This window comes from Callospermophilus lateralis, chromosome 4, assembly GCF_048772815.1.
Source record: "Callospermophilus lateralis isolate mCalLat2 chromosome 4, mCalLat2.hap1, whole genome shotgun sequence".
Lineage (NCBI taxonomy): Eukaryota > Metazoa > Chordata > Mammalia > Rodentia > Sciuridae > Callospermophilus > Callospermophilus lateralis.
Genome location: NC_135308.1, coordinates 125,510,531 through 125,530,437, shown reverse-complemented (window position 1 = coordinate 125,530,437; position 19,907 = coordinate 125,510,531). Strand labels below are relative to the sequence as shown.

General features: G+C 35.6%; 1 protein-coding gene across 8 annotated transcripts in view; it reads left to right on the top strand.

The window, feature by feature from the left end:
- Positions 1 to 12,665, top strand: part of Kcnc2 (potassium voltage-gated channel subfamily C member 2) — a 181,505-nt gene extending 168,840 nt beyond the window's left edge. Inside the window, exons 2-4 of one of the 8 annotated variants that reach the window (XM_076853124.1) lie at positions 3,288 to 4,215; positions 6,272 to 6,436; positions 12,556 to 12,665. In XM_076853124.1, the coding sequence (XP_076709239.1) occupies positions 3,288 to 4,215; positions 6,272 to 6,436; positions 12,556 to 12,665 (1,203 nt within the window). Of the gene's footprint in view, positions 1 to 3,287; positions 4,216 to 4,613; positions 4,718 to 6,271; positions 6,437 to 10,530; positions 10,668 to 11,388; positions 11,451 to 12,555 lie in introns of those variants that run through there. The other 7 variants (XM_076853128.1, XM_076853127.1, XM_076853126.1 and 4 more) reach the window with 7 other exon arrangements.
- Positions 12,666 to 19,907: the final 7,242 nt, after the last annotated feature.

Here is a 19,907-nt window from a genome sequence, read left to right as displayed (position 1 = left end):
TTTTCAAACTTTAGTATACATAGCATCCCCTTGGGAAGCTTGTTAGAACAGATTCCCTCTCTCCACACAATAAGGTCTGATGTCTCATGTGAGGGTGAGGAATTCATGTTTGTGTACACTCTTTGGGTATATTCTAATGAATCTAACCTTTGTGCCACCCTGCTCTTCCAGGGTAGAAAACATAAATTGTTTCCAAGCATAAGATGAATCAAGACACTACATTCCAACCACAAAGATTCTGTTGACCTTCTCACAATGTAATGGCTTCTTTAATGAACATAAACATCAGGTTCTAAAGCTCATATTGAATTGATAACTATCAAAAATATACACATACATATGTTCTAAAATTTGTATAATGCTTTAAGTTAAAAACCACTGAAATAGCTACCTCCTATTTTCACATATCAAACAATGTGGCTGGTACAATAGTTTAAGACAAGAGAATTCTATAGTGCAACCTTATAGCCTCATGTTAAGACCCAGCTAATAATTCTGATATGTTAAAATTTCCTCAAGAATAGAGTAATCCTTTTAAAAAGGCAGAGTCTCCATGCTAGATTGGAATGTATACATCACAGTCTATACAATAGAGGGAGATATGAAAAAATCTGGGGCTCTGTAATATTACAGCCAAGAATCAATTGAGAAAGTAGAATCAAAAAAATCTAGAAGTTTTAAAAAATATTTTTCTATCATGGAATGTACAAATCTTCCCTTTCCATCAGGGTGACTTCTATACATGCCTCAGATTTCAATTTGTAGACATTTTGTCAGAGGTTTCAATGACCTCTCAGGCTAAATAGAGTTCTTTTTTGATCCTTTCAAAGTATCCTTCAGTTTTTCTTCATCACATATATGACAATTATAATTATATAACTTTTGTGTTGATGAATGAATTTCATACCTATGTCCTGGTACACTGTGAATTTCTAAAAAGAAGGGACTGTGTCTTATCAACTGCTGTTAATTTAAGAACCTGTGGCATAGGCACCTGGTACTCATTTATTGAATGAATGAATGGTAGGAAATTTTCTGATGAGCAAAGGTCTCAGTATTTTATATTTATAAGTATCAATATGCACCATAAAATTATTTCTGTTGTGTGGATATAGGCAGGCACACTGAGATTGATTTTGAAAGAGAAAACCCCTGGAAAGCTTCAAATTCACCATAAGAATGTAGGAAGAGTTTGAAAGTACAGAATTAGTGGAAAAAAATAATGACCAAATAAAATAGAAACATGAAAGAAAATTGCAGTTTAGGTGTCTTATACTCTCCAATTGCCTCGCAGATAGAATTTGTACACTAAAAGTTTTGATATTTAGCCTGAAATGCTGAAGACTATGATGAATTGTGGGGACCCAGGATGGGAAAGGTCCATAAGTTTGTATCATTAGAATTCTAATAATATAAGATTTGGGGTTGAATCAGAAATAAATGCAACTCTGAATTCTATTGACAAAATTAGGAGTGGTTTAAGAAACAATTTATGATCCAGAATAACTGATTCTTTCCCTAAAAGATACCACCTTTTAAAGTGCTAATATTAGTTATACTAAGTCTTACAATACCTAGTTGACTTTAACAACTGTGCACTTATTTGCACAAAGAGAAAATTGAGTGAAAACTTACTTACTATCTCACAATTCATCCAGAAAAGTTAATGGCTGGATCATAATGTACAAAGACAGTTAGAAGATGTTCATGGGAAAGCAAGTCAAAGTCATGAAAATGGCAGTCATATGAGTCCATAATCCTGATGTACCCACTGGCACACAACTCAGAAACAGTTCCATAATTTAGGGTGCTTATCTTTAAGGTGGGTAGCACAATCCTGGTTATTTAGTCCTTTTGCATAGCCCTCACGTAAAGAAACTCAACCAGGTGAAAAAGGAGGCAATTTCCATCTTAAAACCTGGATCATCTCTCCCAGTGGCATGCTTGAGGAGTAGATCCTGGGGTTCCACTTTGGGTTTTGGATACACCCTATTATTTCTCAATAAAGGCTTCCTTCTACTTGACAGGCAATTTCCTTTTCGTGAGTACTTCATTTGTTCAGATGTTCAAGGAATGTTGTTCATTTAGCATGCTACATCTGAGAGCATTATGAGAGCCCACTAGAAGTCTGCCAGTTCTTTTGAAAGCTTCGAATACTGCTACAGCAATGCCTTTCATTACAACAATTGGGTTTCACATTTTCAGATCTTAAATATTAGAAGTGTGTGATCCCAGCCTAAGTAAATGAATTCCAACACATTTGTATTCTACATTTGAGAACTTGGTAAGGTAAGGGAACAGAGGCTTGTCAGGTTAGTTTCTCAGGATTATCATTTTGTGTTTTATGACTTAGGAAGAGTGACTTCAACTCTCCAGGCTTGATATTCCTCAAGTGTAAAATGGGGTAATAATAGTGTTGAGATTAATATAAATAAATCGTGTAAATTGCTTTTAAGAGTGCCTGGTAATGGTAGAACTATAAGTGGGATCTCTTCTTATTAGTCTGTATGAGTAGGTATATGACCATTAATATATTATTGACTGAAGACATGAAATAAAGAATTGAATTTTTTAAAAACTTTAACTTTGTGACTCTAACACTTTGAGGTTCTTTTTCAGTAGAAGACAAATGTCTTTTAATTCCTTCTGTAATTCAGTTTCTCTCCTTTCAGTCTTGTTTCCTTACTTTTCCTCACTAGATTCGCTGTATTGGACAAGTCTGCACTTTAATTTGATAGGATTTAATTGGTTCCATATACTACATTTTTTCATGTTTATTCCTGGTAATATCTAGAGCACTTTATTTATAAGTAGAAAGATTCTGTTAAATTTGGGTGACTTCCAAATCTCCATCAGTGTATGATGAACCTTATATTTATTGGTTTAAAACTTGATCTAATATATGACAAGTTCTATGATCACAAATAATATCTAGAACCATTGTCTAAATTTCTTTCTTTTTTTTTCAGCTTGCTGTTTTTAAAAATTTGTTCAGAGTCATTTTTATGCTGTCTTAACAGGTTTTATTTTCTCATACGAATGTTTCAATAAATTATTTTCCAACATAAAGGAAAACTCCATATAATCAGAAAACTCTTGAAACATTGCATGTGCACTCTAATTAATGTTGCCTATCCATTTTTTCCTTTTATTTGAGTAGCATCTAAGTGAAATCCCCAGATATTCTGATTTTTGTTTTTATTTCCAGTGATCAATGCACTTAGATTTGGATCAAAGTATATTAGGATTCAGATCACTCTTTTTTTTTTCTTTCTTTTTTTCTACAGTTTATTGCTTTTGCTTCCTTATTCTTCATCTTGGTTTCAATCACAACCTTTTGCCTGGAGACACATGAAGCTTTCAATATCGTTAAAAACAAGACAGAACCAGTCATCAATGGCACAAGTGTTGTTCTACAGTATGAAATTGAAACTGATCCTGCCTTGACATATGTGGAAGGAGTCTGTGTGGTGTGGTTTACTTTTGAATTTTTAGTCCGTATTGTCTTTTCACCCAATAAACTTGAGTTCATCAAAAATCTCTTGAATATCATTGACTTTGTGGCAATCCTACCCTTCTACTTAGAGGTGGGACTCAGTGGGCTGTCATCCAAAGCTGCTAAAGATGTCCTTGGCTTCCTCAGGGTGGTCAGGTTTGTGAGGATCCTGAGAATCTTCAAGCTCACCCGCCATTTTGTAGGTCTGAGGGTGCTTGGACACACTCTTCGAGCTAGCACTAATGAATTTTTGCTGCTGATAATCTTCCTGGCTCTAGGAGTTTTGATATTTGCTACCATGATCTACTATGCCGAGAGAGTGGGAGCTCAACCTAACGACCCTTCAGCTAGTGAGCACACGCAGTTCAAAAACATTCCCATTGGGTTTTGGTGGGCTGTGGTGACCATGACTACTTTGGGCTATGGGGATATGTACCCCCAAACATGGTCAGGGATGCTAGTGGGAGCCTTGTGTGCTCTGGCTGGAGTGCTGACAATAGCCATGCCGGTGCCTGTCATTGTCAACAATTTTGGAATGTACTACTCCTTGGCAATGGCGAAGCAGAAACTTCCAAGAAAAAGAAAGAAGCACATTCCTCCTGCCCCTCAGGCAAGTTCACCTACATTTTGCAAGACGGAGTTAAATGTGGCCTGCAATAGCACACAGAGTGACACATGTCTGGGCAAAGACAACCGACTCCTGGAACATAACAGATCAGGTAAGGCACAATTTCAAATGCATGTCATTAAATACTTTATAGACCAGTATGTCCCTTAGGAAGAAGGTAGTTATTCTCATTTTCTGCAAATGTTTATGAGTTTTCAGTCCTATTCCTTCATAAAATGTGTGTTTATGTCAGGCCTGTAGACAACTAGACTACAGCTTTTCTAAATGGACCCCAATAGAAGTGAACATAGCTGGTCTATAGAGTTTTCTTGCTTTAGTGGGAATGCCCTTTGCTGATGGTGCCAATATTTTCTTTTGCCTTTTTGTTGCTTCTGTGCCAATGTTTCTTTGTTTCTCTGCACGACGTGATGGTATGATATTGGCCATTTTTCATCCTTCATTCTCAAAACGTTGATCTCCATATCGTTTGGCTTGGTGTGTTTGTCTCAGTTTTATCTCTGCCACATGGTGCTCTGCATCTCAACCTAACTCACAAGAAGCAGTTAATTAAGAGAAATGGATGCTTGCATTTCAAAGGCCCAACCACCAAAGAGGTGATATGGAAGATAACTCTTTCAATAACAAATGTCTTTTTTTGTAATATTCTGAAGGATTGACTAAATTTTTATCATTATAAAATTAGATAGGGTAACTAAATATAACCCTTTTGGTAAGGTGAGATTTATGTAATATAATCACACACCATTATTTGGGCACAGATGACCTGCTTTGGACGAACAAAGATGAATTTTTTTGTGGATTTCCTTTTTTAATGCACTATGCATTGAGCTCTACTTTATTCCAGGATTGAATTTTGGATAATTTATTACTTGAGATTAGCTGAATCCCTTCTCTCCTCTATTGCCATAGGTAAACTAGATTTAATTGACTCTAAGGTGACATTCAGTATGCCAAAGTGATAGTCAATAGTGTCAATTCTAGTCTATTTTACCTGGTTCAGATGGAAGGTTTTGTAGAGCAATGGTTTGACTAGTTTCTTATCCAACCATGAAAATTTAAGGTATATGCATTCCCTGTAATTGAAGCATAATTCTTCATTTTCTTGTAGCAAAAGTGACTTATGATGAGCCCATGTGAATAATTTTGCAGCATTTAGAAATAACACCAATGAATGAAGCAAACAAATAAAAAAAGCAGGTGTTATTTTTATAGGCCCCTCCTTAGCTTCCATGAATTTTTATGAGTCAAACAGAAAAACGCTGTGGTGGGAGCTCAATTGCCTTTTAAAATTTTTTAGTCAGAGTCCTTATGTTCATTTAATAGGCTGCTATGTGAATTCTGTCAGTATATATCCAAAAACTGTTTAGAATGTCTTCATGAAAGGGGGAGTTTAGTTGGTATTTCTGCTCTCATTAGACAGTTCTCAGAATATGCAGAGCCCTTAAGAAGGGCATGGAGAAAAGAGGACACACTCTCATCTTGGGTAAGCACTGCAATGACAAGCTAGTATCCAGGCTGATAGGATGTGAAAGTCTTTGGCAAGCATACAGAAGTAAACAGATAGCTATTTCAAGGGCATTTGAAGAAGTCTATCTTGTTTCACTCAATGTTCAAAAATATTTTGCTACTTCAAAATAGAGTACCTGAACATAAAGTTTTGTGCTTTGGAATTATTTTTATTAAGATTTTTTTGGGGAAAATTACTTTCAGGAAATGATAAAAGTATGTCTCTTAAGGAACTTCAAAAACAAATACTTGAAGAGTTTTCCCCTAACTAGACTCCATTTTAAAACATTCCTATTCATAGTAAATGGCTAGCTCATAACAAATATGTGTGCTAATTCATTATCCCAGTTATTTTGAGTCCATACCAGTTGAGTGAAAGCCAATTTTCTTTTAGACAAAATCCAAAAAACGAGTTACTATTGCAGAAAGAACATTTTTCTCTTTTTCAATATCTTTCCATTTGCTCCATGTAGTTTTTTTTTTCTTTGTGATGAGTGATGAAAATTATTTTTCTTATCGTGATGTGATTATTGTGTTTTGTATATCGAGTGACTGTACTATGGGCATTCAGTGTAAACTCTTTGTACTGTCTCATTTCCTCATCCGTCACTGTCTGTCAATGGGCATGGCGCTGTGACCAGTGTTATCAGGTGACGACAGTACAGGAAGTGAGCCGCCATTGTCACCCCCAGAAAGGCTCCCCATCAGACGCTCTAGTACCAGAGACAAAAACAGAAGAGGGGAAACATGTTTCCTACTGACGACAGGTGATTACACGTGTGCATCTGATGGAGGGATCAGGAAAGGTAGGCATGCATTTAATCAGACCCTAACAGGTGACCTAGCACTGAAGTAAGTTCTGGAAATAATATGAAATGATATAAAATGCTCATTCATCGTTTTCTGGGAAAGACACAGCATATGGTGCTCTTTACCTCTATTACATCTTCTCTCCCTATAAACATTTTGAAATACCTATCAAAATAACCTACTTGGTTGTCATCTCTGAAAGGCATTTCACCTTTTTTCTTCCTTTCCTTGGCTTGTCATTTGCCTATGGGAGAAGTTGTAATGTAATATGTAAATATTAAATCACTCATCTAATTATTTTAATATAATGTATTCAACAGTCTTTTGAAGTTATCTTTTCATTATGAAAAATGAAACACACTAACTGGTTCTATGAATAAATTTGATAGGCAATTTATGATTAAAAAAAATTACAAGGTATTTTTCTTCTCAAAGTACTGAGCATACTCTAAATCTTTCATCCAATACGTGGGTTGTTTTTGTTAATAGCTTATCCAAATGTCTCAAGGATTTGAAGGTATAAGATCCTTAGCCATATCTATATTTCAATAACTTGAAAAGTCACATCTATATTTGAAAATGTGCATATAGAATATTTTTTTAGGACCAATAAAAACAATTTTAAATAAGTTACTAGTTCCAATAGGCATTAAATAAGACCTGACACAGAGGAATATAAATATTTGTTGAATGAATAAAAATGGATGGGCAGGTGTCTTTTTAAGTAGCATAACAAGAAAACATCTATTATGATTTCTTACGAAAACTGACTAAATTCGAATGAAAAACTATTCAAACTTTCATTTTAGTGCAACTGGATTTTTAAAATAATGTGCATATTTGTTATTCATTTCCAGTTTTCCCTGTTAGTTCGTTACCCTTTTAAGTGTGCACTATTTATTTTGTGATGGCCTCTTTCTCTTAAATATCTCACCACTTATGTTATACTCCTCTTTCATTTCTTCTGATCATTTGATATTGTTCTCTGCTTTTACATCTTTAGGCTCAAAAGAGAGTACAAAGGACACTTTTTGTGTCTTTTGATAAGAAGTATTTTGGATTCTTCTCCATTATAATTACTTCCTTTATTTGTATATGTTCCTTAAATCAAAATGTACTTCAATCATCTAAATGGGTTTGATTGTTTACTACAATACATTTACATAAGTGCTGCAAAGTGTTTAAAATATTTTTGGAGATACTTAGTATCCTACCCTAGTATTTGAGCAACATATATGTACATACATTAAATAATAATGATAATAATACTAACATACTGAACATACTTTTCTAAGTGAAGTGCACTTCTTAACTTATTATGTATATGTACATGTTTATTTGTGTACATATATAATACATATTTTTATATATGATTAAATATACCTATATTTTTGTGCATCATCCAATAAAGTATTATATGCCATGTTCATACCAAGATTATGTATTTAAGGACCTTGCCAGAATTTTACTCCCATTTTAGATAATATTTTGTATTTTAAACTGTCTAGAGAAATTATGCAAACTACAAGGTATGATTTAAATCTAAAGTTTTAATGTAAAATTGAAAAGTTTCATGAGCAAAGCAATTAATAAGATATTTAGTTTGCATGGAACAGTTATACATGCAACTTAATTTCACAAACACAGATTCTTTCTATCAGTGAGAATCTGAAACTTATCCATGAGCTTTTTAGGCTTTGTAATTCCTTACTGTGTCAACTCTTTTTCATTCTTGCTTATTTCTTTAATAGCTATGTGTTTTTTCTTCTAGACCTAGTAACATTTCTGGTAACTTACTTAAACATTTTAGTGTGTTATCTTTCATATCTACCACAAATTCATTCATTTCTTCTTCTTTTTCCTTTAATGTAGGTTATAAATTCTTTTTTTCTATTCAGAAATTTATTTTGTGTAGAATACCTTCATGTACCTTTAAATTTGGTCTCTCTACTGATTTTATTTTAGAGTTCTAAATCTTCCCCCTTGCTGGTGCTGATAACGCCAAGGTCGTGGGTTCATTCCCCGTATGGGCCACCAAATGCCGTAGTCTCTGGCTGGGCACAAATCACGAGCCTCCACACAGCTTGTAGATTCAAACAGCAATTCTTTATTCCCGAACTCACACAGGCCTCCTACAAACACGTTCTGGGGAAATCCAAGTTCTCTGCCCAAAATCACACTCCACTGGGCTTCTGTCTCCCAAAAAATATACTGTCTGACCCTAAGAACTCAAGAGGAACTCAGGCAGCAGGATATGCCCTATTCTAAAGGGGGAACACCCTAATCTCGTATTATGCTAAACCAGGAACACCCTAAACACGGATCCGCCCTGGTCCTTGAGCAAGGTCACCTTTCAGGAGTCCTTCCACTAGACAGCATGGGAGTATGCTGGCAAGGAAATTGTCATACCTACTTGGCTGATGGCTCCCAGCACCCCTTATATTAGTGTATGAAAATTTACTGGATTCCAATTGCATTTGTTTAGCCTACAAATACGAAGGTATTTAGGCATAAGTTTTAAGAAAATTTAAAAGTTCCTTTAAAAACAATCTCCTTATACCTACTAACTATGTTTTAATTTAAAAGAAAGCATATTAGCTAAATAAAACTATTTATGGATAGTACACATATAGTAAGTTTTACATTGTTCCAAATAAGCACATGCTCTTAAGAACCAAATAAAATGCATGTCATGTATGCAGATGTGTATGTGGAAAGAGTGTGTTCATATAACCCTTTCCTAATCAGTCCAGCTTTACTCTGTCATAGAGCGATCTATATCCATATCTGTCTTGGACCCTCATATATCAATGAATCAAAGAAGCCACTTCTCCTCTTCCAGCAAAAGGAGGAGGGATAGCAATGGTTCTTCTCTGGAGGGATTATGAAAAATAATTAAAGAAATAAGTAGCTGCAAATAACATAAAAATAAGTACAAGACTCATTTTTTTTCTTCCATGATCAGCAAGTACACTGTGGGCTAATGAGAGCCCAAAGAGTGTGCTAGGTAGCCTTAAGGATGCAAAGAGTTCACTGGAATTGTGTGGACTTGATCAACTTTGGTTGCCCAAAAGGATGTTCATTTTCTTGCTCAGTAATAATTCTTTCTTCTACAGAGTTGTAAGAATGTTCATTTCTGAAGCTGTGTAATATGATTGCTATTTTTTAGTCAATAGCTGTCCTGCTTCTAACTTTATACGAGGCACTCCCCATATCATATAATTATCTCTAATATTTTGTAATAAAAGAAGCTACATGAACCCCTTGATGGGGATTGCTTGAGTGGGTAAGGAAAGCCATTGGGCTAATGTTTGTGAGAGGCTGTTTTGTCCATGGCAATTTTCAGCAAAAGATTAGGAAGAAAGATAATGGTAAGAAAAGGTGAATTAAATTATTATTATTATTTTTTAAATTACTGGGTGCAAGGGGAAGAAGAAAAAGTTAGCTGAAAACAGTATGTTGTCAAATTCAGGTTTATTTCGCTGAAATTATGACTCAATTTATAATTCTCTTACTTCATTTTTCATTTACTTTTAATTTTGATTTGATGAGTCCTGGGCATTCCATTCTTTACCACTTGGATAATGGCACTGAATGCCATTATTTAAGAATCATCCTTTTAACCCTATAAAACTGAAAAAAATAAATGTGCTAGAAAAAGAGTTGTCCACTTCAAGTTAGGCATAATTTATTAGCTTACTAAGTAATAAAATGAAAAGAAAAAATAGCTCATTTTTTTCTTTTATTTTCAGAAAAACATTCTGAAATTTAAAAACATGAAGTCCATATCTTACTTAAATTGCTTTGCCCAATTCCCAAGCATTCTGGTATTCTATACGCCAAAATTAGGTCAATACTAGCCATAATGTGGGTGAGAATATTTGTGATAGCTGTTTTAATTTTGGGGGGGGATGACATCTTTAGTGAATTTCATTTTTTTTAGATTTATAAATTGTCTCAATATTGAATTCTTTATAAACAAATTCTTTGAGCTCAAAAATAGCACGTTTGATTACCCTGCATGGTATTGTTTGTCTCTGTCTATTTTCTGGTTGAATTCAACTGACGTCTGTGCATTTTTTCATAAAAGGATATGAAAAATCCCGAAGCTTAAACAACATAGCGGGCTTGGCAGGCAATGCTCTGAGGCTCTCTCCAGTAACATCACCCTACAACTCTCCTTGTCCTCTGAGGCGCTCTCGATCTCCCATCCCATCTATCTTGTAAACCAAACTGCATCAATCAGCTAAATTGTACTAACTCAAGTACTGTTTACCCCATAATGGAAATAATTAAATGTAGAGTTACTTCAGGTTCCATCAATACAGTGTAAGTCCTGCATGATACTACTATTTGAATTCAGAAATGCCACTTGAGTAGCTAACAAATCTTATTCTGGCTTCAAAGAGTATCTAAAGTAGTGCTACTACTTCTCCATATTAATTGCCCTGATTTCTGTTTGCAATAAAATGACAGCTAGTGTCAGATATTGGCCAGTATACTAATACATAAACATATTTCAGGGAGATATATTTAAAACAGTGTGCATCCAAATGCCAACCACTTCACTGGAACTTCATTTCTTGTGACTCTAAATCATTCTGAAGATGTCTGGGATCCTATCTCGATTGCACAAAATAATGACTCTGGTCAGCTCATATGCATGGACCATCTTGTCTCTATCATCTGAAAGCAGTGTTGCAGTTTGGGAACTGTGGATGGCTCAGGATATGTGTACGTTCATCGAACCATCCTCCTGATATGAAATCACTCACTGGTCGACTGTTCTGCATGGATTGTGGGACAAGGAGGGTGAATTTTTCCTTGATGTTTCTTTTCTCCGTATTCTTTGATAAAAATATTTGTTTAAAATAGTTTAAGTTCTTAATTGATTGACTTCAAAAGTGCTATATTGGAGTTCTGAATGTCTTTGGTTGTTTGTACACAGATAACTGCAAAGAGGTTGTCATTACTGGTTACACGCAAGCTGAGGCCAGAACTCTTACTTAATGACTTGGGGAAGGCACAAAACATGAGAGAAAGGTAACTGCCAACGAGGCTTGCATTGTTTAGTCAGGAATTACTGCTTAGTACTGGAGTCATTTTCTTTTTTTTTGTTTTTCCTGTCCCAGAATTTGTCATCATTTTCAGAGACAGAGTGCCAAATATCACCCAAAGCTCTCATGTCTTTTGGCCCCTTCCTTTATTTTTACTTATTAATTTTTGTGCAAATGTCAAAGGTCACTGGTGTTCACAGGAGGCTTTTTTGACTAGCCTTAAAATTCTGAATCAAAGGACTAATCAGATTTTCATGCAGTGTTTAATCAGGTGCTTTGTCTTGTATGTTGTTTCCGTCTGTCTTAGCTCCCTGTCCTAACTGTATTTGCCATCTGTCTCCATGAATTGTAGAAATGCCTTGAGAAAGTGTTCATGATTTCAGTAGTGGATCCCTCATCCCGTCTCCCTGTCTCCTTTGCTATTTGGAGCAGCCTCTCTGCTTTGTGTACAAATTAACGATGCCCTGTAAACTACCTAAGCTAATCGCACTGTGAAAAATTTCGACAAGCAGGATTTAAGCAGCAATCTCACCACAGCACTTGGTTGCCTGCTGCAGTGTCAGTTTCTTCTACCTAGCAACCAGCATTCGTCACTACACGCCAACAAAATCCCTAGGGAGTCTTAGTCTGAGTAGAAGAAAGTCTGTTTACACATCCCTACCAAATGCAATAGCACTAGTGTGTCTGGTGTATTGGGCATGTGAGGGAAGAAAATGCCATAAGATAAACTGAGAAATTAAAAAAAAAATATTTTTAAGGCACTTAGGATCCTTGAGATTATAGAGTAATTCCTAATTCTCATGGTTATTTTTTGATAGGAAGACAACTGTCATTTTTATTATTGGCCAAGAAACATCTATTATTCTATATCCCTGAGACCTACAGCATGACCTGCATGTCAGAGATCTTGTACAACAATGTATTTACCCAGACGAAATATCTATATTTAGAGATACTATGATCATTTTGATAAAACCATACATAGAGTGTTGTAATTACCCACAGATTTATGGTAAAGGAATTAATACGCTGTCTGGTGCTGCTGTTATTGACTGCAGTGTTGTACAGAATTTATCATGGATTTTTGACTGCTGAAAAAGGGACAGTGGAATTTAGCCCTACCAAGGATTGTACTGGAAACAGGCTTCTGCTGCAGCATGTGCCCTGATGTGACCAAGTTATACGTGGAGGAGGTCCTCGCGTCTTCACGAGGCTTTTAAATCTTATAAAAGGACTGTGGATGGAACTCATCTGGTGCTCCCCATATGAGTGTTCTGCTTGTAGGACTGACCAGTGTCCATGAAACAACTGTAAATACCAACACGTATGCATGGGTCAATGCCCTTGGCCATCCCACGTCAAGGGAAGCCAAACTCATGATCAACATCTTTGAAGCTTCAAGTAAGGCCCATGCTGCTTTGAATTACTCCTCATGGGCCTGCTATAGGTTGTGCTGTGAATTATACAAGGCAGTGATACTGACTTAGTATAGGTCTGTTTTAATTTCTCTTATTTCTACTGTATGGGTTGATTCATAAGCATTGACTATATTGTTCTCTTATAAACCACTTATGTTATCAGCTTGTCAATTATGTTGCAACCTTTTTACTTGTATGTTTATCAAAATTGACCTATTTTTAGTCACATATTTGTTTCATTCTGGTAAATTGTTATGGCTTAAAAGAAATTCATGAACAGTATTCGTAGTTTTAAGTCTTTTGTCGTTGTTACCTCAATTATAAATATTAAGAAATATAAAATTCTGGCAATGAAAGTATTTTTTTATTAAATGATCAAGGAACAATGTCAGCATATAGCAGTATATTAATCAAATTATATCGTAAAATGTATATTTTGCATAAAAGAGATATTCTTCAATCAATTAATTTTTGTGAGTTTTGTGGCAAATGAAGCTTGTACTTGTCTTTAAAACTGTTGCAGTTGAAACTATATAAGAATTTTTCATCTTGCTTAATCAATATTTCTGGACTCTATTAGTTCCCCTGGGATTCTGAATATAATATATAACCTAAATATGACCCCCTGTATCGTGGACCTTTTGTGAACATTTCAAGATGCATGCACAACCTTGGTGATAACCGATGGACATGTAACTAACTGAAATGAAGAATAAAAGGCAAATGAACTGGGGATGAACTTGAATTTATCTGATTAAATTATTCATATTCTTTCCTTGGCTTCTTTCTTTGTGTTGCAGTTTTCACAGGCTTTACTATTTTTATGTTTTATGGCACCATAACAGACACTCATACATAATAAAGAATTTGTGATGAAAGAATTTCATGCAGCCCTCACTTTCATTCAAGTCTTAGATGTACAACCAGTGCTTTCCTCTTCCTTTTCCTCCTCTTGCTTGGCTTGCCTAATTTCTCTCTCAGTTCTCAGGTTGTAAAACTATTACTTCTTATGCTTTCCAATATTTAGATGGCATTTTATAATTAATAATAAACTTTTACTTAATTTTCCCAACTTAATCATCACTATTCTAGAGGCAAATATTTTTGCTTTCATCTTATTGTTAGTAAAGTTAAGGCTCAGGAGGCAGCACTGTTTATTTTTGTGTTTTTCACAGATAATTATCCCTGCCATAGTTTCTTATGATTTAAATATTTACCGAGCATCTTGTTGTAAAGACTCCGTCATACAGATGGCTTCTGTCTCAGCTTTGGGATATGAACCTCTGTTTCAGCCACATATCACACATAGGTGGACTTCTATTTATATTGTGAGGATACGTGTATATTTGCCTTGTGAAATTCTTTGAAAACATCCAGGAGTAGGAGAAGAATACAATGAAAGAGAAAAAATGTCAAAACCAAGCCTTTCCTGGAACATCAGCAAGATTTTCCTTTATCTAAAAATGTTCAGTGTTGATTATTAAGATACTATTTTTAAAAACTGAGATTAGAAAAGGGAATATGTCCAAATATAATTACTTATAAATTGTTTCTAATGATGGTGTCAAGTAGGATTTACTCTCAGGAGGAAAAATATCTAGGAAAGGGAATGAAGGCATTTGAATAGATGATAATTGCTCTCAAATTTTGATTAAAAATCAGGACTTAATAGTCATGACTGAAAAATGAAGACATTCATTTTGTCTTTGAAATAACTCACAAGACAGACTAATAGACTAGCTATAGTGAACTTATCTTAGAAAGACAATGAATATGTTAACAGACTATTTTACAGGGTCACCAGAGAATTCACTACATACTTAAAAACATTTAGAGATAGCTGAATCCATTAAAGTATTGAAATTCCTAGGAGTTTAAAATGACTAAAATATGTGGTTAAAAATATATCCTTACTTAAAAAAAAAGTTCTTTCCCTTTTTTATTCCCAATTTCTAGAGCCCAAATTTAATTATCTACATGATTAAGCATTATTAAGTGATAGATCTATACGAATTTTCTCTAGCATGGTTCAGAATCCTTAATATTGTTTTAAAATTTTATAATTTCCCATTCTCTCTTACACTAACTTTATTTTGAAGATATATGTTTCATTATTATCTAATATTAAATGATGTGATTTAGTGTCACATTCTTTCTTTTATTATTCATCACTGTGCAAGTGACTGATGACTAAATATGCAATTTGAACATTAAGATTTTCAAAAAAATCTGACCATCTTCATTGAGAATCCCAGGCAGCCTAACATTCATTTTTTTCCCTCCTAACATTCACTTTTTAAAATACAATTTAGTTTCTAAAGTAGTTTCAGCTTCACAACAAAATTGAACAGAAGACACAGAGTTTCATTGTATCCTTGCCCCATACATGAACTTCTTTCCCCAATATGAATATCCCACACTACAATAGTACAGCTAATGCAATGCAATGAACCTGCTCTTATACATCATTGCATTTGAAGCCCACAGTTTATGTACACTGTAGATGTTGTACATTTTATGGAATATCCTATCAAAACTTATGGTTTGTTTCCCAGGGCAACAATGTCCATAGGTGAGGATGGGAACCATAACATTGGGAATTTATTGGATCATGAGGCACCTATTTCATCAGTGGATTAATCCATCCAGGGGAATAGACTACTGGGGGTAAGGGGGTGGTATTTAGGCACATGGAGCATAATTGGAAGAATTAGATCACTTCTTATATACATATTTATGTGTGTGTGTGTGTGTGTATGTGTGTGTGTGTGTGTCTGTGTGTGTGTGTGTGTGTGTGTGTTGTGTATGTGTATGGAAGAAGGGGAGAGGTAGGAGATAAAGATATTTATTTTACAGAATTATTCATGTTGCAGTTTGATCTATAGATGGTCCCTGAAAACTTCATATTTTGAAAGTATGATCTCCAAAACAGGAATGCTCAGAAGTAGGAGTTTTAGGCAATGATGACAACTATAACTTCATCAGTGGATTAATCCACTTGATAGATTAATAGCTTGAATGAACTACAGAGTGGTAGTCCACTGAGGGGTGTGTTCTTGGGAAATTATATTTTGCTCCTGGTTCTTTGCATGTAAGTCCTTTCCTCACCTTCCACCATCCTCTCTCTTTCTCTGCTTCTTGGCTGCCAACAGTTGGGAAGCTTTCCTCCATCATGCCCTTCCATCATGATATTCTGCCTGATGTCAGACCCAGGGCAATGGAGTCAACCAACCACAAACTAAAATCTCTGAAACTGTGAGCCCCAAAGAAATATTTTCAAGTTGTCAGGTATTTTGGTCACAGCAGTGAAAAGCTAATGATTAATAGAGCTCATGAAATCATGGAGCTGTTATCTGCAAGATGGAGATCCAGGAAACTGGCAGTGTATTTCTAGTTTTGGTGTGAAGGCCTGAGCAAGGAAAATTGGTGGTATAAAATCTAGTCCAAGTCAGAAGGCTTTAAGACTGGAATGCTGATGCTGTAAATTTCAGGCCAAATCCAAAGACCTGAGAGCCAGTTATGCTGGTGATTCAAGTCCCGGCCTAAGTGCAGGAGAAGACTGATATCCCAAATGAAACCGTCAGCCAGACAGATTGAATTGTTCCTTTCTGTACCTTTTGGTTCCATTCAAGCACTCAACAGGTTGAATTATACCCACCCACATTAGGGAGGGCAATCTGCTTTATTTAGTCTACTGATTCAAATGTTAATCTCTTTCAGATATACCCTCAGAGAAACATCTAGAGAAAATGTTTAACCACATTTCTGGCCTAGTCAAACTGACACATAAAATCACATGTTCAGTCCTTGTTACCTTCACACCCATAAGCATCTCCTCAAGTCATACTTAATTTATAAACAAGGGTGATACAAAAATCATAATTCTGATTAACATAATGAAAATGAACATCTGTAACCACAGATTCCACAACTGTAGGTTCAACCAACCACAGAATGAAAATAATATTAGGAAAAATTGTCTCACTACTAAGCTTGTACAGACATTTTTCTTGTCATTATTTTATGAATAACACGGTGTAACAATGCGCTACGTAGCACTTATATTGTATTAGATATATAAATAATGTATAAATTATTTAAAATGCATAGGAAGATTTGCATAGGTTATATGTAGATGCTAAGGGACTTGAACATATGCAGATTTTGGTAACCTGGGGCATAGTGTTTGAAACCAGTCCCTCACGGATACTCTGCATCCATCTGTGAAGCTGGCTGTAATAACCGTTCTGCTTTCATCTGAAAATATACTAGCTTCCTCTCCAGAAGAGGAAGTAAAATTATTCAATGATAACTATTCTTATATTTAGTATCCAATAGCTTAGATACTATAACATAGAATTAATAATACTTAAATATTATGATATGAAATCTTTGCATATCATATTGCATGATAAATGAATAAGGAAGGGAAAAATATTTTCTACACACATATAGAACACAGGCATAGCAAATTAAGGAGGGAATGCTAATGACATGATCATACTGACCTTTGTAACAGTCTTTTCCTACCATTCAATCTATACTCCTTTGCCTTCCACAAGGTAATTGCTTTTTTTTCTTTTACCTTGTGTGATGATAACTCTGATCTCCAGTATTTCTACCAGGACAGTGTTGTCATAATTTTCCATTGACTTTAATCACCAGATATAATAATAACAGATGTCCTAAGGGATGTTTTTCAGACATATTCCTCCTTGCCTATAGAGTTTTAGTCTAATTTCCCTTGGTAGTCAGGACCAGTCAGCCTTACAGCACAGCCCAGTAGCTCTCTTCTTTGCATTCTGAATAAGAGACATGAGGAGTCCAAAGTGAGTAAACAATAGTCTTTGGCTCATTATGGCTCCTGGTAGAAATATTGTTTCATTAAAAGTAAGAAATATATACCAGCAGAGCATAAAGTTGTAGGAGGCATAATCAAAGATTTTGCTAGTAGGCTACTATGAGTAATGGTGTCTTTTCCATTTCCACTCTTTGTTTCCTGGAACTATGTGTCCTACCTATAGGATAAAGATTACCACAAATTAGATATGGTTTCAGGGCATATAAAGCCTTCTACAGAATCTGCCCCAGCCCTGAAAGCTGTTGCTAAATAGCTAGAACTATAAACATCAAAGCGTTATTTGCCACACTCACAAATCAGTGGATTCTGGATGGTGGGGATCATGGTAAGAACAGTTGATTCCATGAGAATGAACCCATTTTGGATGCATAGTGAGTTCCTTGGTCAGAATCAATGCTCTGTGAAACACCATGATGGTGGATAAGGCACTGTGTAAATCCACAGATGATAGTCTTGGTAGAAGCACTGCATGCAGAGAAGGTAAGTTCATATCCAGAGTAAGTCTCTATTTCAATATGAATAAAATTACTCACCGTAATGGTGGTGGTCCATATAATCAACATGCCACAAGATACTTGGCTAATCAGCCCAGGGAATAGTGTTATATAAGTTATTCAGTGTTGGTCTCTTCTGCTGGAGCCTGGGAACTTGGCAGTGGCCATAGTTAGATGAGTCTAGATGAATGAAATCTGTGCATAACCTCCATCCCTACCACCATGGAATCTTTGCTCATAAACACAATGGGTAATGACAGCCATTAGACAGACTGACTAATATTGACAGAATAAGTTGTCCTATCCACTTCACAATTAAAATATTTTTCTGATGAGTTCACTATTGGTAAGCATTAACACAGCACACAAGTATCTTCACACTTTTTCCCATTCAAAAAATTGAGGTGTGTCACCAGTTTTCCAAATGTTCCTTCCAGGTTCCTGACCAACCAGCCAAACCATTGGTTCACAACTCATATATCACTCTATATTTGTTTGGCTATTTCTCCTTCAAAACAAGAGGAACAACCAGATTTGCTAGATAATGCATATTGGAAGGAATTCACTTATCACTGCCCTTTGGGGGAGGTTCCAGAAATAGGTCTGTGGTGCTAATGCTGTCCACTTGCAGGTGGTACCCACATGTGATGCTGAATCATTTATATACCAGAACAAAGTCTTTTTGTCTGCTAAGTAATAGCAGCAGAATTCTTCATGAGGCCACATGTGCAGGTTGGGGGATGGAAGGCAGTACAGCAGGAGCTGAGACAGTGGGCTCTTGAGCTACTTCTTCATGTAACTTACTTGTGCCTTCTGGGTCTCTTGGGGGTGCTGTCATGTATACACTGCTTGATTTTGATAGTAAAAAACTTCTGTGAATTCTAAACTTAATGACTGGATGTGTCAGATAATGCTCAATTCATAACAGGAAGTTCAGGTTGCAGGGTAATTTGGTGGCCCCCAAATTCAGTCTTTACTAGGCCCTATAGCAGGCCAACATATATTTCTCAAAAGGAGAGGACTTATCTATAGAAGATAGCACAGCTTTCCTCCAAAATCTTAAGAACCTGTGCTATGATTTGTCTGTAGTTTCCTGCCAAAAGCTGTGGACAGCATCCTTATTTGTCACTGACACTTTAAGCACAGTTGATTTACTAGATCATGTGGCCCAAGTAACAAAATAACTTGGGCAGAAGCCTGGATCTGTTGCAAAGCCTTCTTTTTCTCTGGGTGCCACTCAAAACTAGCAACTTTTTGGACCAACTTCAAAAATCTAAATCTAAACCCTCCCTAGTCACTGTACCTCACTTTCAGCTGTTGCAGTGCCAGATGCAACAATTTCTCCTTTACCTTAGAAAGAATATCTCGATGACATGGCACACACCACTAGACTTATGGAAATTTCACTGAGGTATAAGACTGATTTTTTGTCAGATTTATTTCCCACCTTTTGACATACAAATGTCTTACCAATAAGTGTAGAGTAGTGGTGATATTTTGCCCCTAAGATCCAATCAACAAAATGTCATTGATGTCATGGTCCAGTGATCTTGTGAAGGGAAAAGTGATTAAATCTTGCCAGCTGAAATCATACTGCTTTTAATGGATCTTATCGATAAGTATGGATGAAAAGACCT